Source organism: Juglans regia, chromosome 16 (assembly GCF_001411555.2).
Source record: "Juglans regia cultivar Chandler chromosome 16, Walnut 2.0, whole genome shotgun sequence".
Lineage (NCBI taxonomy): Eukaryota > Viridiplantae > Streptophyta > Magnoliopsida > Fagales > Juglandaceae > Juglans > Juglans regia.
In genome coordinates, this window is record NC_049916.1 from 4,510,053 (window position 1) to 4,537,923 (window position 27,871).

The window sequence follows — 27,871 nt, forward strand, 5'->3', positions numbered from 1 at the left end:
AGGTATTTTCTTCACCAAGTTGAATAAAAATGGGATATAGTCATCTTCCAATAAAGAGTAAAATATAACTATAAGAATATAATTATTTTAAATAAAAAATTATTCATTAAAAATAGGGTTATAAAAGAATTATTAAAAATATAAGTGTCTTAATTATCATATTTCTAATACAGATTTCGAAAGGAACAGAATCTGATGCTTTGAGAGCATATCCCAGGTTTCCTCATCCATCATTCATTGAACGCAAACACCAAACATCCAATCGAGCAATCAGCTTACCGCAAATTACAAGATTCTGATAACAAAATGTGATTGGGGGATAGGATTTTGTTTATCTTCCTATCACATAGGCTATAATTAGATTCCAGCCCTTTTACGTATCATCTCTTAACAATACATTACATTTGATTTTTTAATTTTTTAATTTTATTATATTAAAAAAAATTTTCTACTCATTATTTATACATTATATATTTATTAAAAAAATAATAATATATGATATAAAAATAATGAGTATAATTTATAATCATTACCCACCTCATATCACATAATCAGTATCACTTTTTTTTGTATCCAAAATAAAATAATCTTGAGTGGGAATTACATATGCAGTTATATTGATGAACGAATAAAAAGAAATTATTTAAAAAAAAATAGTATTGTAATTTTAATTTTTTTATTTTTTATGCATAATTGTATAGACTCTCAACGAATTGTACGTAGACTCTCTATCTTCAACATCCGAGCTGGCAATGCATCGGGGCCCGCAGTCGAAAGATACTTTCTCAGACCAAAAGATAAGCATGTGGAGGCAGGGGATGCCACGTTTGAGACCGAGGAGTCCACGCTTGTCCACGTGTCAACCCTTGGAAGGACAACCTAGATCGCGTGAAACACCAACCTCTTATCAACAAAATCTTCAAATAAAAGTCTCTCATTAATAGTTCGCCTTCATCTCTCTCTTTCTCAGAGAGCTGGTCAGCTTCAGACGCCAAAGCATGACCACCGTAGCTACTGCTCTTGCTCTCTCATTGCCAATCTCTCTTTGTAGACCATCCAAGCTTAACACCAAGAAGGTACACATTTTTCATCTTATGCTTTGCCAAGTTTTTCTGGGTATGTGGTGAAAAAGATGAACAGCTTTTGTTGGTTGAATTTAAGCTTTTAAGAGTGGTCATAAGGTGTGAGGAGTATGATCTTTCACTTGTTTTGGTGAAAACATAACAATGAGGCACCCACTTGCTTAAAAAGAAATGTGCCTGGGCTGAACATAGAAGAGGTTTCGGTTTGACTGGTTGATTAGTTACTTCGGATGTGAATTAAGTTCTAATGCCCCAATAACAAAAAAGATAGGGTTTTTGACAGGTTTATCTGCTAAATATATATGGGAACTGCTAAAATCTGCAATAAAACTTGATTTAGTTAAGAGCTAATTCTTGGATTAGATAGATTACAGTTAACTCAGATTGTTGTGGGCTTGTTGAATCTCAGGGTGTCAAAGGAGGTTTAAGGGTGTTTGCTGTGTTTGGTGAAGAAGGAGGGATAGAGAAGAGAAGTTCTTGGGGACCGCTGTTTGATGTGGAAGATCCGAGGTCGAAGTTGCCGCAGTGCGAAGGGAAGTTCTTGGATGTGAACCAAGCCCTGGAGGTGGCTAGACTCGATATTCAATACTGTGATTGGAGGGCTCGACAAGATGTGCTCACAATCATGCTCCTTCACGAAAAGGTTTCTGACAGCTCTCCATTTTCTCAATCTCACTGGCTTAAAATCCATTCATCATTCCTTTCTGTGGGATTTGCTGAATTGATACTTTGGAGCTGAATTGATAAATCTTCTTTTTTATTTTTTAATAATTTAGGCAATTCTCATCCTTAATCATTGGCTGTAGGTTGTAGAAGTTCTAAATCCTCTAGCCCGGGATTTTAAGTCCATTGGCACGATGAAGAAGGATCTTGCGGAGTTGCAGGATGAATTAACACAAGCTCACAGACAGGTGCTGAGATTATCACTAAATGAGATAGTAACTTGTGACTAGATAATTTCGTGCTTTTCTCGCGTGTCAGGACACGTTCCATTATTGAGACACTACTCATTAGCTTGCAAAGCATTCCACATTTTCATGGAAACATACCCTTCATTCTAGACGTCAGACTGATTATTAGATGTTGAAGGATTTTCCATTTCTATTCCATACAAACCCTTAAATCTGGACTGTCTAACCTGTCGGTAGATAGTTGCTCTCCAAATCTAATATTGTAAGAACCTGGTATTGTGAAATCACCACTTATCCTAGAAGCTTAAGCTGATGGGAAGATATAGATTTTATTTTATATCTTAACACTCCCCCCCACATGTGGGCCAAATTTCCCTCAATGAGTGGGCCAAACATGTGGAATATTTAATTAAATGAAATAAAGTGTAGAGTCAGGGTTTGAACTCAGGACCTCTGCTCTGATATTATGTGAAATTACGGCTTATCCCAGAAGCTTAAGCTAATGGGAAGAGGTAGACTGTATTTTATATCTTAACAGGTATCTAACCCACGAATAACAACAGGTTCACATATCTGAAGCAAGAGTTGCAACTGCTTTAGATAAACTAGCTTACATGGAAGAATTGGTGAATGATAGGCTGTTACAAGACAGAAATGCGACAGCATTAGAACAAACATCCCCATCTCCGAGTACATCTACACAAGCCACCAATGTCATGCAGAGGCGGTTGCCACGTAAAAGCTTGAACGTGTCAGGTCCAGTTCAACCTTACCATCCCCGCTTGATGAATTTCTGGTATCCTGTTGCTTTCTCCGCTGATCTGAAGGATGATACCATGGTAAGAACTTCAAAAATTTTGATTCATTCTACTTTTATGAGCATTAACAGAAAAAAAAAATGGAAAAGATAATAAAAAAGCATCAGCCGGACGCCAGTTACAGCACAGAAGGGTTGTCTTCCATTGAATAGAAGAGCAAGCAAATAAGATCACAAAATTGGCATTGCAATCTTTGTCACTGTGGCAGTAATATCGTCACTGCCATATGTGGCATGCTTAGATAATATGATTTGAGTTTTTTTTTCTTTTTGATTGTGCTACCTTTCTCTTTTTCGGTGTTTTTTTGTTTTGCTGTTTTTTTTTGGGGAAGAGTCACCCAAATGAACCATCTTTGCCTTTTCCCAATCACTAATTGCGTGGCATCTGTGAACACCTTATCACTTCTCTGTTTCAGGTTCCAATTGATTGTTTTGAGGAACAATGGGTTATCTTCCGTGGAAAAGATGGGAAACCAGGATGTGTCCGAAACACCTGTGCACATAGAGCATGCCCTCTTCACCTGGGTTCAGTAAATGAGGGTCGCATCCAATGTCCCTACCATGGTTAGTAAGAATCAGAAGAAATAATTAGAGTTTACACGGGCTGATGATAAACGTTTTATGTAAAATTCTAATAACATTGAGAACGTGTAGAAAACTAATCTTTGAAGTTTGTGATGGATGAATGTCAGGATGGGAGTACTCAACTGATGGAAAATGTGAGAAAATGCCATCTACACGATTACTTGATGTGAAGATAAAGTCATTGCCATGTTTTGAGCAAGAGGGGATGATCTGGATTTGGCCAGGCAATGACCCTCCAACAGCCACCCTTCCTTCTTTACAACCTCCCCCAGGATTCCAAGTCCATGCTGAGGTATGATACTGACATTCATGTCCTTCAAGTACTTGTGGAGGCAAGAAGCATCTGAATTAAGCTTACATGATTGCATACAGGCTTCTTGGTTACAGGATTTAATAAAAGAACATGGGTCATCTCATTGCTTATATATCCTTTCCTATGACAGATTGTCATGGAGCTTCCAGTGGAACATGGGCTACTTCTAGATAATCTTTTGGATCTTGCGCATGCCCCTTTTACTCACACTTCTACCTTTGCAAAGGGATGGAGTGTTCCCAGGTTTGTTCCTCTTATTACTTGTATTCAATACAATCGCTTTTGCTGAGGTTATGAGAGATGAACGAGCGAATCTGAAGAGAACGGTTCATGTTCTCATGTTTGAGATTACCTCTTTTTACATAGGATTATAACTGAATATTATCCTTCTTTTCCCCCCTGTAGAAGTCAGGATGTATATTGGTAACCTAATGAATTGAGAATTTAACTTATGGAGAAAAATATAATTGAAGTGCTTTTTCACCTTTCAATTTTTAGATTGTATACAATTTTTCTTTTTCTTGCCATTGAGGGTCTATTCTGGCCAGAAAGTAGAGAACATTAGATGTAATGACTTCACTTCAATGTGGTTTTCATATAATCCATAAGCCCTATTTATTACTAGTATCAAAATTAAGTGGAACCAATGTTGACATAGTCTTCAATTTATATCTGAATGAAAGATTCCTGTTAAAACTTACTCTTGGCAAAACTTTCTTCATGATTTCAGCTTGGTGAAATTTTTGACACCTGCATCTGGCCTCCAAGGATATTGGGACCCCTATCCAATAGATATGGAATTTCGGCCACCTTGTATGGTGCTATCAACCATAGGGATATCAAAGCCTGGAAAACTTGGAGGCCGGAGTACCGACCAGTGTCCAACACACCTTCACCAACTTCATGTGTGCTTACCTTCATCCAGGCAGAAAACAAGGCTATTATACAGAATGTCACTTGATTTTGCTCCCCTGCTTAAGCACATTCCTTTCATGCAGTACCTGTGGAGGCATTTCGCGGAACAGGTAGAATAAAAATCAGATTTTCCTATATGGGTGCGTGAGGAAGTGTGGTGGGAATCCAAAGAGTATAAATTTCAGCTCTGCTAGTATAGCCTTTGGAGTTAGTAACAAATTACAATATCAAATTTCAGCTCTGCTAGTATAGCCTTTGGAGTTAGTAACAAATTACAATATCTTGCCAGCTGCTACTACTTTCTGACATTTATGTCCAAACGTTCTGGATGTTCCATTGTGACAGGTCTTGAATGAGGATCTGCGGCTTGTTCTTGGCCAGCAAGAGCGCATGATCAACGGCGCAAATGTCTGGAATTGGCCGGTGTCCTATGACAAGCTCGGGGTCAGGTACAGGCTATGGAGAAATGCTGTGGAACAAGGAGCTAAGCAACTACCATTCGAAAAACAAATGTAGAATCAGATTTGTTGATGGATCTTATGGCTTGTGTTGATGCTGCTATGGAACTCGATCTGCTGGTTCCACAGAAATCTCAGTGCAGAGAGTTGCAAGATGAGCATTGAATAGCTGACGGTTTTGTTGCAGTTTCACATGCCTTTGCTCTCTCAAAAATCCATCCCCATTGCGGAAATTGTTAATGATCAGAGGCAGAGAATAAACCGTTTACACTTAGAAACCCTTGTAAACTACCAGAAACTGTTTTTTTCCCCTTACGTGTGTACAGCCATCCATATTTTTTTCTTCTTCATCACCACTTGTTGGAGTGATGAAGATTGCTTTCTTCTGGCCTCAAGTCTGCGATAAGCCTCTTAACCAGTAATCTGGAATATTAGTGTTTTGATAGTACATTGCTTTGTCCCAATGAAAATTCAACATCTCCATAGGTTTGTTATATAAATTTTCGATCGACTATTTGTTAAAGAGATTAAAAGGAAAAGAATTTCATTGAATTTGAACTTAAACAAAAAAATGATCATATTTTTATCCATTTTACAAAATTACATCCCATACTAAAATTCCAAGGTTGCACGGCTTAAACCTTTATCTTCACCTCAACCGTTTACCCCAAGCCATTGAACACGCCACCCAAGAGAGAGAAAAAAAAATTGCTCGCAGAGCAGAGCCACGCATGGGGCAAAAGCTGAAATCGAACTCAACCGGCCGGTCACAGAACCGGGATGTGGTGGTGGAGGCGACACAGAGTGTGGAGGAAAGAAGAGGATGCAATTTTTGGATAACTCGAGGGATTCTTTCCCAAGACGAACAAGAGCTTGGGAACCTTCTTGGCCAGTAAGGTGATGTTTGGGGATTGAGATGAGATGCGATGAAAATTTTATTAATAATAATAAAATAATTTATAAATAGTAGTAAAATGTTTGAATTAATATATTTTATTACATTTTGTGAAATGATGGAAAAAGTTGAATAAAAATGTTATAGAATTAAAATATTGTTATAATATTATTTTTGTTTTGAGATTTGAACAAGTAGTATTATTTTTTGTATTTTGTTTGGAAGTTTGGAAAAGTTGTAATGATTAGATAAAGATTAAATGAAAAAGTTAAAGATTTAAAATTGAAAAGTATTTGTATCTAAATGATATTTAGAAAGAAAATTATGATAATTTTTTTTATAAGTCAAAAAAGATATTATTAATCCACGTAAATAGGCAGAGCTTGAGTGCACAAGAAGTACACAAATAATTATGATAAATTTTGAGATAAGTTTCCCAAGCTTGTTTGGGAATAGAGATAGTTTTATCTCATCTCATCTCAAAATTTCTTATTCTAATTTCTTCTTAAACATCACTCAAACACAAACACTTTTCAATTTCGAATATTCAATTTTTTCACCTAATCATTACAATTTTTCCAAATTTCCAAACACAACACAAAAAACAATTAAATTTTTTTAAATCCCAAAACAAAAATATTCTAAAAATATTTTAACTTTATAATATTTTTATTTAAACTTTTTCTTTCTTTTTCCAAAACCTTATAAAACATTTTAACTCAAACAATTCACTATTATTCACAAACCATTTCACTATTATTCATAGATTTATCATTTTATCTTATTCTCCAAGCATTCCTAATTCGATCGCTCTTAAGAACATGGGGTAAAACGTTTAATTAAAAACACCAAGATAATTTAATTTTGAGACAAACCACAAGATCTAATTTTGTATTTAACCCTATTATTTTCTAATTTTTTTCTCTATACATGACTTTGCTTCATTCTTCCTTGAATCCTTTGAACAATTTTTCTTGTTAACACTGAAGATTGAAAACTCAAACGTAGGAGAAGCTACACTCATATTTTTGCCCAAATGGTGTATATGAGTTTAATATACCGGTAATATATAACAGATAAAAGCCTTGTCTCATTTGGTTCAAACTTGCAGGATTTTTTACACCCAGATCAGAAAGCATGTTTTCTTCACGACTGAAACTACTAGTTCCTGCCATGTTTAAACCTGGGTATGCTCATATACTTAGTACTATGTACAACAATCTATCATTTACCTATATCCGAAGACATTCCAATGTTGATTCATACCGGCTTCCAGACTGTAAGCACCTCTTGGAACATCTCTAGCATCAGTTCCCTATCTGCATGCCTGAAAAAGTTATCAACTTCATCTCTAACATCATATATCTTGCCAAAATCAAACAAGTACATCAAACATCCTTTCTTCAACTTGTTCAACTGGTAAAGCCAAGCCTCTTGCAGCCTCTCAAGCACATTCCCTGAGTTAATGTCTTCCAAGAGGCTTTCCTCGCAGGCCTCTTTAAGGTGAGCAACGCCATATTTGTTGGCTGCCCCTAGTAATGTCAGCCTGTGCTTCCAGAAATCTTCTTGTTTTATGGTTCCATACAAGTAACTGAGAAGGGCCATGCAAGATTCTCGTGACATGTCTTCAATGTAGATAGTAGAGGATTCTTTTTCCTTGAGGTTGTGATGAAACATGCTTTGAAACACAGGAGAACTTGCAGACAAAATTGCCTTGTGAGCTCTTAGAGTGCCGTCAACAGTGTTAATGGTGAGATCAGAATGGATGGCCTCGTCAAGCATACGAGAAAGACACTGAAGTGTATTTTGGGCCGACGAAGACTGCATCATCTGATCACTGGGCCATACAGAACAGGCTTCTCCACCCTGAGTTTCAGAGTGCAAAGACCAATAATTAATGAAGTGAAGGCATAGCAACGTTTTCTGAAGAGACTCTAAAACCAACACTTGGAATTTGTGTTGGATGCTTGAATTCCTTGATGTGTGTGTGTTTTCAAGAGAGTTTTCAGTTAAAACATATTTTTCTTTCTAAAAGTCAATTGCTCATAGAGGAACCAGATCCACACTGCAAATGAGTAAATTCGGCTTTCTCCCAATTTCAACCTTCCACTGCTACAGACTTTTTCCCCACTGAATGCTACTACATACATTTGAATGCATTCATATTAAAAACGAAGTTTCCAAAAGATGACGTATAAAATGATTTGTCTCTAAAATTACATTCCACAAACCAACATCGCAGCACCTCAGATAAGACTATGGAAAGGTACTTACGTCCAAAGGGCAGATCTTCAAGTCCAGAAACTCAACATCAATGATGAAGCGACCATGGAAGGGGGAATCAACAGACCAAACAAAGTCTTCATATGTCCGAAGCAGTCTCTCATGAACTGCAGTATAATGCATTACAGAGTTATGTAGTTTAAAACAGTCAGCTGCTCATATGGAAAACATATCACCGTGTTGGTGCTTCAATTGAGATACATGAATATAATGTGATTTTTGCATAAGAAATTCAAATGATTACAAGGCATTCAACCCACTTTTGTAAGGACAAATAATTCTGGTTGGCATATTTTTGTATCTTAAATCATAGCCATATCTAGTACAGCCCTCTTTGCAAGAAGATGGGTCAATCAGCCACAAGAAGCCACCTCTTACAATGTGTTTTTCTTATTTTTCCTGGTTGGATTAAGGCACATACATTGATGCCTTGCCACATAAAAGTCTCACTGTTTCACATTATTCATGCAAATTTTTAGTGTCGCAGTGCTTCCTAGCCAGACAGAGTTGGGTTTGAGAGTTAAAAATTTATGTAGTTGGCCACAAGAATCAAACAGATATTACATTTTTATGTGAGAAAAACTTACTCTCTTGGAAAACTGTTCCACCAGAATGGCAAAACTTAAATAGGGATGCCATTACATGTATTTCTGGAGAATATATTAATCAGGCACATATCTCCTTAAATTTGTTGTTTTCCATAAAAAACAAGCAGATTCTTACATCTCACCATCAAATCTAAACCCCATCCCCATGGAAGTAGTTTTTCCAAGCTATAACCACGCAGGCATACATACACAAAAAGGTCACGCAACTAATCATTTCTTGAAAATAAGGATTGGTTTCTCGATATGTTGGAAAAACAAGGATGGAGTTGTGCTGAATTTTCACTAGTAATGGAATATGTCGTCCATAATAATAACAAGAGTGAGTGAACATAACATTCTCGGATCTCAACGTGTTATATTCGGGTCTCACTTGGAGAAGGTCCTTGTCCCACTTGGAGACGCACCATGTGTTTCTCTCCCTAACAAGTATCCCCGTCATATTGCAATGCAAAACCGTTACATACTACTAAGAACAAAACATCTTCGTCGTCGCAATCAGTAGCCCATATAAGCGTTCACCTTGCTTCTCAGGGAAAATTGCTTAAAAAAAATTCTTATAGACGAACAATTCAACCTCATAAGACTCCAAATAGATACCCAAAAAGCATATACGATATAACAAGCAACAGAGAGCAACGCATACTGGGGGAGATGTACAGCTTGCGGTTAGCGCCGGTGTTAGAGACTCGGAGGACAAAGCGAGCAAGCGGAGGCTGCTCCTTGGAGAGCCGTGAGGGCTCTGGAAATAGTCGAACGTAGAGTTGTCGATTCTTCTCTATGGATAATTGCCTGCGAAACCATCACGAAAAGATAAAGAAACGGCGTTCCAAGATTCAAATGAAATATACCCAAATATACACGCAACAGAGAAAGAGGGGGAGAGGTTACCAGTTCCAGATTCCGATTTTGAAAGGATCGGATTTTTTGAAAGAGCAGGGGCAGAAGTTCTCGATTTTCCATTGCGCTAGTCTTGAGATTGTCTCCACTTTGGTATCGGCCATCTTAACTCTCTCTTCTCTCTCTCTCTCTCTCTCTCTCTCTGAGCTCGTGCAGCTTTGTTGGACGATTTGAATTGAATTGAAATCTCTGCGGAATTAAAATTTTTGGCGTAAATAAAAAAAAGTAAACCTTCCTCAATTCGAAACAACCAACGCGTTTAGATGTCAAAACCATCCTTCTTACTTTATTATTATAACTTTTTTATATTATCGCATATAATATCATAAATAATTCAACTTTTTTAAATTTTAAAATAATAATATTATTAAAAAATAATATTTTATCAATATTTTATTTAATTTTTAATTTTTATTTCAACTCACTACACTTAAAAAAGTAAATTTTAAAACCTGATTTAGATACACAAAATCATCTCATCTCATCATTACAAATTTTTTAAATTTTCACATAAAATATAATAAATAATTAAACTTTTCCAAATTTTAAAATAAAAATAATATTAAAAAATAATATTCTAATATTATTTTATTTAATTTTCAACAAGACATCACATATCATCTCATTTGAACTGCGTAACTAAACGTTGATATTGCCACCGTTCATTTATTGATAATGATAAAATTACTACCATCTTACTACCTATTTATTACTTTTTTGTATTTGATTTTTTTAATTTTTTTTATTTTACTTAATGATTAATGAAATGAATATTAGTAAAATTCTATTTTTTTTAATTTTTTTTAATGATTAAGAATATTAAAAAAATACTTAAAATAAAATAATAATAAAATAAAAAACTTAGAATACACTATAAGTAGTAAATGAGTTGTAAGGGATAGGGGTACAGATGGTCTGGTCCGACGATGGATCGAATATTTTCGCTTTTTATTTTTTTAAATAATTAATAAAAAAATTATTTTAAATACTAAATTAAATGAAGTGACTTATTAATGTGGATTATGTAACAAACTCAATAAAAAAATATTTTATATGGTCAATGATAATAAATTAGATAAAAATTATATTAGTAATTTATATAATTACTATATAATTAACTAATTAATATTATATATTAGTTAATTCATAAAATATTAACAAGTGTTAATAACATATTTAAAATTTTATATTGTTAATAGTAATAGGTTAGATGAAGATAAATATAAAATATTGTTAATTTATAGAATATTAACAAATATTAATAACATATTTAAATTTTATATTTGTAATTGTACAGTTATTATATATAAAATTTTATTTTTTTTATTTTTCATTCGGTCTGGTCCGGTTTAGTCCAGTCCAAAAAAACCCTAGACTGTGGACCGGACCGAAACTTTTTGATCCTCTAAAATGTGGATCGAGACCGACTGGTCTCAATCTCGATCCGGTTCGATCCGGACCGAAACGGTCGGTCCATTCGATCAGACCAAACAGTTGGCCTCAGTCTCGGTCCGGTCCGGGGCCCTCTCATCTCCAGAGCTCATCGCAGCCCCTCTCATCTCCAGCCAACATGATGCCAACACAAATCTAAAGTGTTTTATATCTGGAAGAGTAGCACCCCACTTTTATCACTATTTTTAAAATATGCTGCATAAACTAGTGCATAATATAGGCAGACACCCCTGCCGCCACCCAAAACACAAAAAACTTTAATTTAGAGAACCTTTTTTATTTTTTATTTTTTTTGGAGTAGAGGGATAGCCTTTGTGATAGTTATCTATAGGGATTTTTTCCTTTTCTTTTTACCTTTTCGACCGTTCATATGCATCACAACAATTTTGGTTAAGGATCTTAATGGTGGAAAAATGGGTCTTGAGCCATAGAGTATATAAAGGAAAATTAAGAAAATAAAAGAGGATTATTCGAGAGAGAGAGGGGGCACGCGGGAGGCATTCAGGAGGAGGGAGAAGAAGATGAGAGAGAGAGAGAGAGTGAGTGAGTGAGTGCGTGCATGCGTTTGGGGCTGTATGGGTCTCTGATCATGTGTATACAAGTGCAGCCGGACCATTCCCCAACTTTTCTCGTAGTGTTTAGTTTACACTTGTATACACATGATCAGAAACCCATACAGCCCTCTTGTCTCTCTCTCTCTCTCTCTCTCTCTCTCTCTATCTATCTTCATCTGGATATGTCCTCTCTCTCTCTTATCTTCTTCTTCCTCCTCCCAAATGCCTCTTGTGTGCCCCTCTCTCTCGCCAATAGTACTCTCTAATTTTCTTAATTCCCCTTATATATACTCCATGGCTTAAGACCTATTTCTCCTCTATTAAAATCCTCCACAAAAATTATTGTGATGCATATGAACAGTCGAAAAGGTAAAAAGAAAAGGAAAAAAATCTCAATTCGTACCTATTACAAAGATTATCCCTCTGATCCAAAAAAATAAAAAATTCTCTAAATTAAAGTTTTTGTGTTTTGGGTGGCTCTGGGGCATCCGCATGTATTATGTCCTAGTTTATGCATCATATTTTAAAGACATTGATAAAAGTGGGGTGCTGCTTTTTCAGATATAAAGTATTTTAGATTTGTGTTGGCATCATGTCGGCCAGAGATGAGAGGGGCTGTGCGACGGACTCTGGAGGTAAGAGGGGCTGCAAGTTTGTAAAAGAGATGACTCAGAATTTGTGACAGGCTCTGGAAGGGGCTACAAGGCAATCCAAACGGAGACGAAATGAGGAAGATGCTTGGAGAGATGAAATGAGGAAGAGCTTGGTCTTGTGTGTTGTGATTCTGTGTGGTGAGTTCTAATTAATCTATTATGTTTTTTCCTACATATCACCGTCTCAATGGATGACTGCTTTTTTACTGGCTTTATTTGGAACTTAAATTCATCTCAATTTATCTCAACTCATCGTTACAACTTTTTCAAATCTCAATATAAAATATAATAAATAATTAAACTTTTTTAAATCTCAAAATAATAAAAATAAATAATAATATTATAATAATATTTTATCATCTCAATTTAACTCAATTCAATATTAAAAAACATCCATACGCACCTGTACCTGTAAATTGTAATAGCCCGTCTGTCCCGTTTCTTTTCTGTTAAAAAGTAAAAAACAGTACGTGTCACTGTTCACGCAAGAGAGATGGCAACCACAACCATGACCGGAGCGGGAGGGGCTGGCTCTGAGGCTCCAAAAATCGTGTGGAACGAGGCCAATCGCAGGTTCGAGACTGAGGATAAGAAGGCGTACATAGAGTACGTGCTCAGAGACGATAGCAAAGTCATGGACTTGGTCCACACCTTCGTACCATCTTCCAAGAGAGGGTTAGGTTTGGCTTCCCAACTCTGCTTGGCTGCCTTCAACCACGCCAAATCCCACTCCATATCCATCATACCTACCTGTTCTTACGTCTCGGTTAGTTCATCTCTTTCTCTCCCTTCCTGGGTTTGTCTCAGTTTTTCTCTTTTGCCGGTCTTCGTTCCTGGCTTTGAATTTGATTTCTCTTTCTTTCACTGGAGAAAATTGTTTGGTTGCACCTCTTTGTTTTTGGGGTTCCTGGGTCTAATGGCAGGTTTCTTTAATATTTGTTGGACATTTCTGGTAATGAATTCTTCTTTGTTTTGTAATTGCTTTTGTCTTATTTGGGCTATCTCTGTGTACTTTAGGCTTGTGTATTGTTATGCGTATTTTGATAATCATAGGTTCTACCTTTGGCCCCCGAAGAAAAGTGAATGGAAGTTTTGTGGATATTTTTTTTCTTTGGAATTTGGATAAATCTCCGGAAAATAGTATATATAGTTAAGAGCCCTAAGAACAGAACTAGTTTGGGTACTATCACTACTGTCCACCCAAAGCATTCTGGGAAGTTAGATGCCTAATAATTTTCGCATTGATATTGATGCTGTTAGAACGAATTAATCATGGAAATGTAAAAGATGGTCTTTGTATTCTATTCAGAAAGAAGAGGGTTGCCGTTGTTTGATGGCCAGGATAAAGCTGAAGTCACTTTTTTGATAAGTCAAAGCTTAAGTCACTTACTCCAAATGTAATGAGAAGTGGGCAAAGGTTAGCAAGACCTCTCTTTCCTCTTAGTGGCACACTGCATCAATGCCCGGATATAGTTAAAAGTGGATCGATAATGAACAGGCATGGGTAAAGAAGCTTAGTTCAAGAGAATATGTTTTGGTTGATTACATTGTTTACTTGTTTGATCCAGTTGATTCTGGTAGAATGTGTAGCTGATTGATCTTTGTTTCGTTAGTATTTGCCACTGTGAACATCATCTCTAGAAAAACATTCCTTTCAATTTATATACACGATGCTCAGTAACTTTGTCATATTAGGATTGACAAACAAGATATACTGATGGAAACATTATAGAGTGAATTGAAATCAAGAAATAGAGCTGGCTGCATAAATCAAGGGACATGATACTTGTATTTTTCCTATTTTTTTTTCTCATGTATAATCTGCACATCTCCTAAGATTTCTCTTGTAATCAATACACTAATATATAAATATAAACAGACCTCTCTCTCAACGAATAGAGTGAGATTGTATAAAGGACTCATTTTTATTCAAATATCATCACTCTATATATGATAATGTTTACTGGAATTGCCTAGGCAGTACCTTGAATTAATGCATGCTTCTTCTTTATTTTTGTTGATTTTTTTTTATCCCATGACAGGACACTTTTCTTCCGCGGAACCCCTCATGGAATTCTGTTTTGTACTCGCATGGTGTCAAAGCTGATAAGGGAACAAGTTCTACTCTTTGATGAGTAGTTGAGGAAAGTGTTCTGTACTTTGTAAACTGACCTAAGCGCATGTTCATATTCTTGTGCTTCCATATTTCTTAACGTAAAGGGGGTAAGGCAGAAGTGTTTCTCTGCTTTACATTTCAATAATAATAACATTTGAAGCTGTTCTAAGCAGGTAACCAGCTGAAAGTTGCTACTTAGCTTTCCTGTTTTAATTTTACCCCAAAAAAAAAAAAAAAAAACACAGTTTCATTTTGTTTATATTTGGTCAGTGATTATTAAAGAGTGATATGATTGTAAGATGCATATAGCTACTACACAGACTGATTCATTTCTCGACAAAATTCTATTTAATTAGAGTAATGTTCTTCTTCATCCTAATCATTGTCACACCTAGTTGCACTTGGTGATTTGACACAGTTCATGTAGGTGTCAATTACGCGGTTTATAGAAGAAGCCACATGAAATGTGACCGATCACCGTGTGATTGAGGATGACAAAATTCAAGATGAAGAGTAGCATCTCTCATTTATTATAAAAGACATGTCACCTACAATAAGTTTGTGATTTTTCAAATTGGACATAAGATCTGCTTTCAAATTTGACTTGCAGCTGATAACTTCTATTATCGCAACAAGATAATTGAGAAGAGAAGTGACATGAAAACGCTTGATGAATTCATGTTCTTCCATATTTTACAGCTAATGCCTCAGATTTTTATTTTGGGCCCTCTTTCCTGTTGGATGAGCTAAACATGAACAAATCTTGGCCGAAGACGATATGTGATGGTAATAAATCTTGCTCAAAGACGATACCTTGATCACCTATTCCAGATTTGGGAAGCGCTTTGCAGCAGTTTTTCTTTTGGAGAAATTTCAAGCAATTCTCATGACTAAAACCATGAAATCTCCACTGCTAGTTTCAATGAAATATCAAGCCAAGATCATTCGTTTAATATACATTATTAAGAGAGAAGTCCAAATGGCTGTTGGAAAAGAGATTGACTTGGCTTGTTTGGATAATTGGAGTATTTTAAAATTCTGTGAATAGAAGTGAAATAATTATATTTTTAATTATATTTTAGAGTTTGGAAAATGAGAAATAAAATTGAATAAAAATATTATAAAATTAAAAAATTGTTTAAATATAATTTTTTAATATTATTTCTGTTTTGAAATTTAATAAAGTTGTATTGATTTTTGTATATTATTTTAAAATTTGTAAAAATTGTAATGATTAGACTGTGTTTGGTTGTTGAACTCGTCTCATCTTAATCATTAATGAGACCTATTACTTTTTCAACTTCTCATAAAAAAGTTAAATTCATCTTAACCTACTTCATACATATCTTAATCTATTTATATTAAAAAACATTTCAATGAGACCCACAAAATATTACTATTGATAGATCAACTCAGCATCCAAATGCAATAGTAATGATTAGGTGAAAATTTTAAAATTTAAAAGTGTTTTGTATTTAAATAATATTTATAAAAAAAATTGTAAAAAATTGAATTTCTCATATCATCTTATTACCCAAATAAACCCTATTTAGTATTTCCCCTACTTAGGACCTATTTGGGATTGTGTTAGAAATATTAAAAAGTGCTCAAATAACCTTAAAAACTCTTTAATGGAAAAATTATGTTATTTGAGTATTACATATTAAAATACATTTTAATCGCAAATAAATTAAAAAGTACGTTTGAAGAAAAATATTATTTTGATGTTGTGTTTTTTTGGATAATCCAGAATGTAGTTTAAATTTTAAAAAGACTGTCTATGAGTGAAAATATCTATACAATTTTCAGATAATTATAACTTTCACATTTTTAAGGATATTGTCATAATTTTTAAAAAATTAAATGATTACCTTAGAATTTTTTTTTAATTTATTTTTTAAATAAATGTAACATATTTAAAAATATTTTAAATATGAAAAAATTTTTTTGCAAGTGATTTCGTGCACCAAACTGAACACCAATATTAAATATAAGACATTTACTTATTTATTTTTATAATAAAAAGAATTATATGAATGTTGATACATGATTTGATGTACCAAACTGCTTGTTTCTAACAAATCTCTTTAAATATATTATTATAAAATAATAAATAACTTTTTAATAATAAAATTTATTATTTAAATTATAAGTCGTAAATTATAAATTATATTCCTACCGGAATCTCAAACATGCAATTAATCATCATCCAGCTAAAAAACCGGTGGCCGGCTCAACCGGTATTTCACGGTTTGGTTACTCTTTACGCTTCGAACTCAGAAAATGCCCCATCTTCCAAACCCTCGCATTTCAAACACTAACCCCAGTAGTAGAGAGGGATAGAAACCACCATGTCGGGCTTCTCATTCGGTTCTTCATCCTCCTCTTCTTCCTCACAAGCCGCGCCATTCTCTTTCGGAACCTCTTCTACCGTTTTCGGTTCGTCTTCCGCTCCATCATTCGGATCCACCGGCGGTGGCGGTGGCGGCGTCTTCTCTTTCCCCTCCACCTCCGCTTCTTCCGCGTTCTCTACCTCAAACCCTAGCTCCGCTCCGCCCGCCTTATTCGGCTTCGGATCCTCCATTTCATCTTCTTCTACCTCTTCCCCAGCTCCATCCTTGTCGTTATCCTTTAATTCCGCCCTGGCCGCTTCGAGTTCCGCCGCCTCCTCGTTTGGCACGCTAACTTCTTCGTCCACTGCAACCCCTTCTTCATCCATGTTTGGAACAATCTCCTCTGCGGCGAGCTCAGCCTCTCCCTTGTTTGGTTCGGCTACTTTGGGCTCGCCCTTTGGGACCGCTTCATCTGCTGGTACTTCCGGCTCATCCGCGACGGGCTCCGGTTCATCCTTATTCGGGGCATCTCTGTCGGCTTCAACTATTGGTTCTTCCTTATTTGGAACAGCTGCGTCGGCTCCCAAGTCCAGTTCCAGTTCTATCCCGTTCGGAACGTCGGCGTCCGCAACGCCCACTTCTGCTTCACCTCTGTTCGGAGCGACGCCGTCTGCGGGAGCGACCTCCGCTTCTGGTTCAACACTTTTCGGAACAACAGTTCCATCAGCGAGTCCAGGTTTATCCCCCTTCGGATCATCTATATCCGCACCGAGTTCCACCCCATCCATATTCGGAACAACAGCATTCTCATCATCATCATCATCATCTGCTGCCGCTTCTCCATTTTTAACCTCCGCCTTGTTTGCTTCTTCTTCGTCTTCGTCTTCGGCTCCAACGACTCCTGCATTCTCATTTGCTTCGAGCTCAGGTTCAAATTCAACTACAGCTTCGCCTTTCTCGTCTTCTTCGGGATTTTCATTATCAACTGCTTCAGCTTTTTCAAAACCTATTCCAGCTCCTACCCCCCCCGCTACTTTACCTTCCTCTTCAACAACGACATCTTCTGCCTTCTCATTCGTCCCGGCCTCTTCTTCAGCTTCTCAGTCTTCTTTTCTTTTCGGCACTGCTGCTGCCTCATCGGCCGCCGCAGTTTCTACCACACCTACAGCAAAGCCTACTTCTCTATCTCTCGGAACATCTCCATCGCCGTTGTTTTCGACCGTCACTACCACAAGTGCTTCGACTCCGGCCGCTACTAGCAGTAGTACTACTACTACACAAAGTTCCTTCTCTGTGCCTGGTTTTGGAGTAAGTTCTTCTTCGACTGCGGGCAGTGCTTCAACAACAGCTCTTGCCAGCTCTGCTGCTTCTTCCAGCGGTGTGGGATCTTTCACAGGTTTTGGCGTTACGAGCGCAACTGCTGCTTCATCGGGGCTTCCTGGTTTTTCGTTTAGTAAACAATCAACGCCTGCTTCGTCCTCACAAGCACATTCGACAACTGTCGTGCCTCCTTTTGGTGCATTAATCTTTGTTAATTTCTTTGAGATGTTTGATTATTATGGTTTTTCTGTAGTAGAATATGGTTTTATCGTTTATGTTAACAGCCATCTTTGCTTATGCTTCTGGGACTATTAGTGAATTTGAAAATAGGTTATTGTTTGCGATATTAACTTCCAATTTTACTTTAAAATATTTGGAGTTATAGGTGCTTGCCGCTAGGTGCTTGAATCTGTATATGAATATGTCGTGATGCAATATAAGTACTTTGTTCATGGTTATTGTATCAACGAATAGGCTCGCTTCAATTTGTTGCTCGAGTGGAGATGAAGACCCGAAATGCCATGCCCATGGTTGTTTTATGATTTCCTTCGTAGCTTTTTTGCCGTCATTATTCCCTGGCCTTCCCTTTGGTTCAGGTGGTATAGAGGTGGATGGAGTTGGGATAGGTCTTAGGCTCAAAAGTCGCCTAGCTGGGAACAAAAATGATAGCTCTTCTGTGACAAATGTTCTCTACACGTAGTGGCCTTACGTTAGATGTGGATACTAGATTCTTAAGCTCTTTACATATAAAATCTTCTTTTAGTAGCCATCTATTTCCTCCTGTACATGCTAGGTTGTATAGATCAGGTAGAAGATACTTTGTGCCTGATTTTCCAATATCGTTTAATTGTGGAAATTAATTCTGTAGGTGTCTCTTCAACTTCTGCAGCTGACACAACTTCCAGTGCCAGTACTACTGTAACTCAGACGTCATCTCTTATTGTGGCCTCCTCGAGTAGTGGGTGTGTGTTGCTTAATCTTGATAGCTAACTTGTTAACCTCTTTTTTTTTTTTTTTTTTTAAAAAAATTTTGGTATTCTTAATAGTTATTCTATATTACATTTTATTACTGTCATTTTTGAATCATTTTTGTAGATGACTGCTTTATTTTTTAGATCTGCTATTTATTAATTGATGCTAAGATGCTACTATTTCGTGATAGAATTAGAGTCTTTAAAGTTTAGAGGCTGCAAGAGGCTGGGAATTGAGGAATCTGCTTGCTGGGAATCTGGGCAGCAATGCAACTCTAATTGTAGGTTTACTCAAAGGGCTCAGTTGGTGACTAAGAATCAGCAAAAATGCAGAGCTTTTAGGTTTTAGGAAATGCTTTCATTTGGGGTTGAAAGAGAGAAGAAAAGAGGGACTTTTTTTATTGGGCCTATGTTGACTCTAATCTGAAAAATCAACAATGATTATGCTCTGAAGAAAGAAGAAGAAGAATGGATGAAAACTTGCACTAAAGTCACATTAATACTCAAAACATTTGACATACTATTAAGTGAAGTTTGCATTCTTTAAATGCAGTGCAGCCTATTTAGATGGACTGAATTAAGCTATCAGGACTAGGATTCCTAATTTAACTACTACATAAATACATTTTTATATGCCCTCGTAAATAAATTTTTAGTAAAACTCAATAGGAGGTTTTTTATACTATCAGGAACTCTAGAATGAAATGATGCACAGAGCTTTTATGAAATTCCAGATCCAATCCTGCGCACAGAAATACCCATAACTTTTAAGCTAATGACTCAATTTAAGATTTGTTTGAACCCTGATATATTTATATTATGAGAGTAGCTACCAACCGGTCGGGTGACAATCCCTCTTTTACACCCACCAATAAGACATTGCTAGGTATGGGTTGCAGCAAATTAGAGAATAAGTCGCATGCATGTGATCACGTTATTTTATTCTCTTTGCCTGATCTCTTCCCCCCCTCTCTCCACCCCCACACCCGTCTCCTGCTCTCCCTTGTCTCTCTGATCTCTCTCTGTAAAATACTCTCTCTCTCTCTCTCTCATTCGAAACCCCCCTCTCCCTCCCTCTCCTCCAATTTTTTGCCCCTCAACCAGACTTAGATCAGATCTTGATTTTGTTGTATTTTAATTTTTGTTTGACTGCTGAGAAAATGAGGGATTTTGATTTCTGTTTGGCTGCTGAGAAAATGTGAAAAATGCATGGGTTAATATGTCATATAGTATGATTTTGTACTAACTAATAATGCAATGGTAAAACCCAAGACACCCTGAAATTGATGCTTGCACCTGAAATTGGGATTTTAGCTTTTGATACCTGCACTTGTAATTCATGGGCATAGTAATATAGTAACTTTCAGGACAACACATCGCTTGTCGTCACCATTTTACAGAGAAGAAATAGACAATTTCCATGGTTATTTGAGTAGTACCAGTATACTATGTGGGTGGGTGGGTGGGTGTTATTAGGAGATTTGAACATAAACCATGAGGATTTCAATGCTGTATTGATTGTTGAAGATTTGCTTTTATTGGGTGTTTGCAGAAGATTTGTTGTATTGTTGAAGATTTGTTTAAGATTTGAATGCACAAGATTAGGATGTTTTTGTTTTGGAATGATGAGAAGGAAAAACACTAGCAAACAAGAGATTATCAGAATGTTTTTGTTTTGGGGCTGGGGAGAGGAAATCAGTAGATGGTGCTGGCGAGAGAGAGAAGGGGAAAGAGGGGAGAGGAGAAATGAGAGGGGAGAGTGCATGGGGGAGAGGAGAGAAATGAGGAGGAGTTATTCAATACACTAGTTCACATTGTAAATTACATAAGTCTCACATTTGTTAAGATGTTATTGACCAGTGTAAAAAAGGTAAAGACACCCGACCGGCCTGTAGTTTTTTCCTTATATTATTTTTTTTGATAAGTAAAAATATTATATATATAAATCAATAGGAGTAACCAAGTACACTGGACATATACAAGAAAACACCTAGCCCATACAAGAGAGCCCCTAATGACCCAAAAATCCCATGAAACCTACCCAAAATATACCAAGCCTGAATTGGAATGTAACACCTCCCCAACCCCATCCCCTTGTTTCCATAAAACTAATCCTCTACCCAAACATCCCACAACGAGATCGTCTTCATAATGCCCTCCCTTTGTTCTTCCCTCAACTTGAGCTACCTCCTGTAGCATCGTGGTTGATTGAACATAGAAGACGCTTTAACTCCCTGTTTTTTTTAAAATGAGATTGGGTTTCAAGTGCGTGACTCGCCTCAATCGCAGTGAGTAGAGCTTTAAATTGAGCTTCATATTCTCCTTGTTCTCCATATGAACGTCTCAAGATTTGCTGAAGTCCGTTAACTTTATTCAGAGCCCAATCCGATGGTGAACCCGCTATATCGTTTGACGGAGGGATAAAAACCAAGGGAACGACATTATCCCCAGCCACCGTACCCAACTGCACTCCCGATTCCAAACCTTCCCCCATGAGGCACTAACGACAAACTGCTAGTGTCCATTGTTTCTGTCACCATTACAAGTTTCTCCCCTCCACCAACATTGCTGGACTTTGCACCACCCCCCAACGATCCTTGTCATGTCGCTTTGTTTGGCCCTACTGTTCCCTCCGTAGCATAGGAAGGGGAAGCATCACCTTCTGTAACTCCGTTTGCATCTTCCAAAAGAGGTTTGACTGTTTCTTCCAAAATATTCAAGATCTTGGAGGGTCCCCCGTCTTCAACTAAGGATGAACCTTGGACAGAAGTACCAATCTCATCTGCATATGGTGATTGAGGTCCTACAGCTCCCTCAAGAGGCATAGTGACACTGGCATGGACAAAGATGCTAGCGTCCAATGACCCTATTTGTGACGGCGTTGAAACGTCTTTTGCCTGCACACTTGTGGCCTTCAAACTCGAAGGATCAACCCTCCGCCCTCCCTCATCCATGCTCGGCCCACTGCCAAAACCCATGACTAAGTCTAGCCTCTTATCCACTTTAATCATTAGATCTCTCACATACTCTATAACTCCCTTCAATTGAGCTTTGACATCCCACAAGACCCCCTCCACCTCTCCTAATGTCACCTGACGGCCTTTGTCTGTTACAAGTGCCTTACTCTTTCCTTCTGCCGCTGAGTTGTTCTCGATTGGACTACCCGCCAATGACCTCAACACCGCAGCGTACGAAGCACCTTTGACTGAAGACGGCCTTCCCACTGTTTTTCCAAACTCCCCAATAACACTTCGAATGGACTGCAGAAAGCCTTTCCATCCAATGCCATTAGCGCCCTCCAGAATCACTAACAATATTTTCCTCCTTCCATTCCATAATTTTGAGAGTTGCAGAAAGCTGCCCCTTGTGTTAGCATGATGTTGAATGATAAAAACTCTACTACCCATCCTTAACTCTCTGAAGAAACCTTCATGACGGATAAGTTCTAAACAATCCTCAATCCCCTTAGCCACCCACGAAGCTGCCATCCCCCCTAGACACATGAACTTAGCTATCATTTTGCTACGTTCAGAAATATGAAAATTATTTCTTCCCTCTTTCGTAAAAACGAAAGTTTTTTATTCCACTTTCAACCACTTCTTGCCTTCCAACTGAGATGAGTCCACATCGCGTGTCGTCATGGTCAAGTCCCTCTGTGTCCACTACTCCCTACTGCTCCAACTTCATCTTCTTAAAGTAAAACAAAAGAACTTCATCTAGGTCGGTTTTTGCGAAAAAACCTGGTCACCGGAGAGGGGGTTAACTCCTGACGTCCCTCGGCGGAGTTGTTGGGGCCCGTTGACCTTATTTGTGCTCGCGTGATCACTCGCCGTTCTAGAGTAGGAGAGGGTGGTGGCGTTTATGTAGGGAGACAGAGACAAATCTGGTTTTGACAACAGAGGCAGACGACGGAGAGACGAAGACAGAAGCAGAGACAGGGACAGACATCACAAAAGTACTACACAGACGACGGAAACCGAGACAGAAGCTGCAAAATCCGGTCACTGGAGGGAGGATCGACACCGGCCAGTCCTCAACGGCAGTGCCGGGGCCTGTCGACCAAGTCTGTTGCCGTGGTGAGATGCCACATGCCGACTAGGGAGGGGTCTGGGTGGCGGCGGGTCTGTGTGTTTAGGGTTATCTCTCTCTATATATTTATATTATAAGCATTGAAAGCATTGGGCTCTTGCTTTGTTGGTCATTGCATGATGATCCCACATCTGAAATAGCATTTAAACTGTCCAAACTCACTCCAAAGGCAGAAATTGAAGCCACATGATATAACTGGGTCATTACTTCTAGAGAAGTTAGAAGATCATACTGCTTTACCATTTTACTCCCTCCATTCTATATTGTCTATCAAATGTTCTATTTTGAAAAGTCAAGGAGTACGAAAATTCATTTGCTTTATTGAAAAGTCAGTGGTTTAAATTATGTTTATGGGATTGGTTGAGCATTTTAGGAGGAGTTGTCATGTTTTCTAATGACATGTTTATTACTTGTTGAGGAGGGCGCATCATAGAAACTTGTACCTTCTTATTTGAACGACAACATAGTAGATGATGTCCCAGTTGGATTTCCCTAGGTGGACAAACAATATGAGAGAGCAAAGTATATTTTCTGAAACTTTCTCAAATCTATATCTAATTGCAAAAATCAATGATAGTAGTTGGTTATATATCAAGGTTTTTCCATGTTAAGAAATATGTATTTGATGATGTATCCTCCTCTTTCATCCTGTTTGTCCATTAGAACAACTACAAGTGTCAGCACTATAGTATCTACGGCTCCAAAATTACCGTCAGAGATCACTGGGAAGACCGTTGAAGAGGTAAATTTCTTTTCACATCTTGTCTTTTATACATTTTACTTTTATGAGTGAAATACCAATTATATCAAAATTTGGTTTTTGTGAAAGAAGAATCATGGACAATTTTACTTCTGAATTATATTTTGGGTGGGCAGTAACGTTGCGAAAGGAAAAGTGGAGATGTCGAACTATATATTTCTTCCTTTCTTTACCTATCAGAAAAAAAAATATTTCTTCCTTTCTTCATTTCTTTTTTGCTTCTTTGTACTGAGAGAATGATGAAACTGGTTCCTTAAATCAATGATCTAGAAGTGGAAAAATAAAAGGAAAAGAGGAAGATTTAATCTTGAATAATATGTAAATTAATTTTGAATTTGGTTAAGTATTTTATCCCTTCTGGTCATAACTGGTCATAACATTCTCCTATCTTTTCTAGGAGAATGTTATGACCAGAAGGGATGAAATACTAACCAAGTTCAAAATTCATCTTCTCTACTTATTAAAAAAAAAAAAAAAAAGGTATCCTATCTTTTCTTAAAATCATGTTATGTTATATAAGAAGAGAGGTGGGAGATCTTTTTCATCAAACCTGGGTCACCATTTTCTTTTGGCTTGTTTCTCATTTTGCCTGTTCTCTAGTAATGGATGAGCTTAGAAATTTCTTCTTCAATACTTTACTCCATTGGTTTATTGTAATTGATTTTCATGAATTCCTTGTATCACTAAACTAGCATGCTTAGGTGTAGCTCTTGTATATGTCCCGTATACTTGAGGCTTTTGCCTATATTTATTGATCAATTAAATGTTTACTGAATTTTTTTTTTTGCCTGTTCTTCAGTTTCTATTCCTAGTAAAGTTGTATTTGTTTTTTCGTTTTTATTGAAGATCATCAAGGAGTGGAATGCTGAACTGCAAGAACGTACTGGAAAGTTCCGAAAGCAGGCTAATGCGATAGCTGAGTGGGACAGGAGAATTTTGCACAATCGTGATGTCCTCCTTAGGCTCGAGGTAATCAATTTTTCAATATAAAAAAAGAGTGTAGGGTAAATTAGTATGAAACACATGAGCTTAAGGAGGCCATTTATTCTAACATGCAATCAGTTTTTTTCTTGCCGATTTACGGGGCCATAAGCACTCATGATTAATATCAGTAAATATTGTCAAAATATGTGAAATTCAGGAGAAAACCACAGTCCAAGGACTATTCCTCTATTTTCCTACCCATTACTCTCCCTCTCTCCCTCTCTCTGTCTCTTGCCCACCCCCAACTAAAAAAAGAAAAGAAAATATGGTTTTTTCAATTCACATCACTGAAAGCTACGTGTTTTGTTTTGTGAATAATTTTTAATTTAGATTGAAGTGGCAAAAGTGGTTGAGACCCAAGATAACTTGGAGCGGCAACTGGAGTTAGTTGAGACTCATCAACAAGAGGTATTTTAGTAAGATCTATTGTCGATGTTGGTCTAGTCACCATATTCGTTTTAAATCATTGTTAGGATTAGTTTAGATATAATTTTGATAATCATGTTTTAATTGGAAGAGTATTTGGTAGCACATGAAGAGTGCATTTGCAATCACATGGGAAGATTCTTTTTGTGTTTGAGCTGTCCATGTCATCCCCACATTTTTCTTTTTTGAAGCATGGCCAATATTCTTATTCTTATTGCCTCTTTTCTTGACTAGTGAGCATTAAGTGGTCTAGTAAAAACTTCTCCATAAGTGATTGTTCGGGTTTTCAGGAATGTGTAAAGCAAAATATCTTGTTTATAACCTGCTAATTAGTTTTTCAAGTCATGGAGACTACGGGCTAGTTTGGGTAGTAGAGTATTCTAATATTCTAATATTCATTATTTTATTATTACTTTTCACTACTATTTACTATTATTCAATATTCTATTATCACTTTTTCACTACTATTTACAGAATATTTGAGATCACCGCACTACCCAAACACAATCTACATATTAGTAATGTATAAAATCTGATCAGTAACTTTTTAGAAATGCAGTGATTAGTCCTTGTGCACTTATCCCTATGGTGTTTTACTGCCCCAAATTATATCTTGTATGTCTATATAATATTTTGATACTGCAAGTGAATATATTTTTTTGTTCTTTTATCAGGTTGACAAGGCTTTGCAAAGTATGGAAGAAGAAGCTGAGCGAATTTACAAGGATGAGCGTGCGTTGCTTCATGATGATGAAGCAGCTTCCACAAGAGATGCAATGTCAGTACTCCTAGTTCTTTGTTTTAGTTTTGGTTTAATCTGATGAACCAAATACGTTAGTAGACTGTCCCACATATAGCTCAGCTGGATGCCCAATTTATACATTTATTGAGAAGCTAACTTTTCCAGGAAAAATGTTTGGATTTCACTCGTGTATGTGTGTGCGCATACATATTGCTGTGTCTCTCCCCCCTCCCTTTTGTTGATGTCATGCTTTTTTTTGTTTGGGTGCGGAAACAGGTATGAGCAGTCTGAATTTATAGAGAGGGAATTAGAACAGATGACAGAGCAGATCAAATCAATTATTCAGACCCTAAATGCCAACCAGGTAAATGGTTGAAGTTCAATGTTTCCACTCCTCAATAAGGGTTTTCCAACAGTTGAGATATAATAAATCGTTTCCTTTAGGGAGGAGAACTTGATGCGGTTGATGGGATGACCCCACTAGATGTTGTAGTCCGAATTTTAAACAATCAACTCAGTTCTTTAATGTGGGTTGATGAGAAGGTTAGTAACTTATGTCAGATCACTTTTCATCATTTCTTTATCTGTAGCAATGTGCACTTTATTGTTTCTAGCATAAACACAGCCAAACAGTTTTTAACTTTTGATTTCACCCTCCACCTTGTTCTGGTAAGGGAAGGAAATACCATTGAGCCAGAGCTCTTCTCAACAAATTAAAAAAGAAAAGGCTAGAGCTCTTCTATATCTTGTAGTTCCACAAGTAATCATTACATACATAAATCTAATGAAACTCGGTAAACAATTCCATCATTGTGGACGAGGCTTTAGGCTTAACTGCAGTTGCAAGGAATAAAAACAACTCTACCTTTTTCAAAGAGAAAAATTCGTTAGTGGTAGTTTAGTATCTATTCCCAAGATACAGTCCTTGTGTAGGAGGGACTGTTGTTCTGCTCTAATAAAAAAGGTCCGCATAAAGTAGGTACATTGAACATTCTATAACCCCCACTAAACTGATGGTCAAGGCCATTCTCATCCCCTCACCCTCAGTGCCCATAGGAAAAATGGAAAGAAAAAAAAATGTGGAAATCAAAAGTAAATGGAATTGATGGATGCATCCAGTTCACATGAATTTATTATTGTTCCAAGATGTTATGCCCAAGGAGCTCCCCAAGTCTTTGCTTGTCTGGTTCCGTTTTGTTAGGCTATAGAGTCTATTGAATATATGAGTGCTACTTTGATTCTTTATGAGAACACTGATGGATCAATTGTTATCAGGCTGAAGAATTTTCTTCACGCATTCAGAAACTTGCCAGCCAAGGTTCTGCCGCAGATCATCGTGAATTGATGGATCCAAAGTTCTGGAAAACATGATATATATTGGATCGTTATGAACTATCTTTGAATGTTTCAAAAACTAGCATCTACCATGCAAAGGAAAAAGGTTTCATCCTTAATTGTTTTATAAGTTAGATATTCAGTCTCTACAATGACATTTTTCTTTTTTGGAATTATTAGATTTAAGATTCTGTAGTAAAATGGTGATGGATATTAACTAACTGCAGCCAATTTTTGAAATATTTTCTTGTTCGAATCCGTGGGTATTAAAGATGCACAGCTATGCTAACATGAACCCATCATTCTGACAGGATGATTTTTTTGGTGTCTATAGGCCCCCATGTAATGGATGTTACGTGCCTAGCATAAATG

General features: G+C 36.9%; 5 protein-coding genes across 5 annotated transcripts; 3 read left to right on the forward strand and 2 right to left on the reverse strand.

Annotated features, from left to right (window-relative positions):
- Window positions 1-945: 945 nt before the first annotated feature.
- Window positions 946-5,562, forward strand: LOC108981140 (chlorophyllide a oxygenase, chloroplastic-like). The gene is made up of 9 exons (XM_018952223.2): window positions 946-1,076; window positions 1,492-1,725; window positions 1,889-1,993; window positions 2,557-2,832; window positions 3,227-3,374; window positions 3,503-3,687; window positions 3,839-3,951; window positions 4,439-4,733; window positions 4,969-5,562. Exons 1-9 carry the CDS (start codon window positions 999-1,001, stop codon window positions 5,137-5,139), a joined length of 1,605 nt encoding a protein of 534 aa, XP_018807768.2. The 5' UTR covers window positions 946-998; the 3' UTR covers window positions 5,140-5,562.
- Window positions 5,563-6,981: 1,419 nt separating this feature from the next.
- On the reverse strand, window positions 6,982-9,954 carry LOC108981141 (BTB/POZ domain-containing protein At1g21780-like). Its single transcript, XM_035686691.1, has 4 exons — window positions 9,756-9,954; window positions 9,511-9,656; window positions 8,251-8,366; window positions 6,982-7,842 (listed from the first exon to the last, which is right to left on the reverse strand). The coding sequence occupies exons 1-4, from the start codon at window positions 9,866-9,868 to the stop codon at window positions 7,237-7,239; spliced, it is 981 nt and encodes a 326-aa protein (XP_035542584.1). The 5' UTR covers window positions 9,869-9,954; the 3' UTR covers window positions 6,982-7,236.
- A 2,900-nt stretch (window positions 9,955-12,854) lies between these two features.
- LOC108984648 (acetyltransferase At1g77540-like) lies at window positions 12,855-14,798 on the forward strand. Its single transcript, XM_035686692.1, has 2 exons — window positions 12,855-13,189; window positions 14,466-14,798. Exons 1-2 carry the CDS (start codon window positions 12,917-12,919, stop codon window positions 14,553-14,555), a joined length of 363 nt encoding a protein of 120 aa, XP_035542585.1. The 5' UTR covers window positions 12,855-12,916; the 3' UTR covers window positions 14,556-14,798.
- A 1,933-nt stretch (window positions 14,799-16,731) lies between these two features.
- On the forward strand, window positions 16,732-27,828 carry LOC109007303 (nuclear pore complex protein NUP62). The gene is made up of 9 exons (XM_018986916.2): window positions 16,732-18,388; window positions 19,061-19,154; window positions 23,916-23,994; window positions 24,859-24,981; window positions 25,327-25,404; window positions 26,097-26,200; window positions 26,441-26,528; window positions 26,609-26,707; window positions 27,440-27,828. Exons 1-9 carry the CDS (start codon window positions 16,891-16,893, stop codon window positions 27,533-27,535), a joined length of 2,259 nt encoding a protein of 752 aa, XP_018842461.2. The 5' UTR covers window positions 16,732-16,890; the 3' UTR covers window positions 27,536-27,828.
- Window positions 19,259-23,772, reverse strand: LOC118344845. Its single transcript, XM_035686348.1, has 2 exons — window positions 21,823-23,772; window positions 19,259-20,114 (listed from the first exon to the last, which is right to left on the reverse strand). The coding sequence occupies exons 1-2, from the start codon at window positions 22,679-22,681 to the stop codon at window positions 20,098-20,100; spliced, it is 876 nt and encodes a 291-aa protein (XP_035542241.1). The 5' UTR covers window positions 22,682-23,772; the 3' UTR covers window positions 19,259-20,097.
- Window positions 27,829-27,871: the final 43 nt, after the last annotated feature.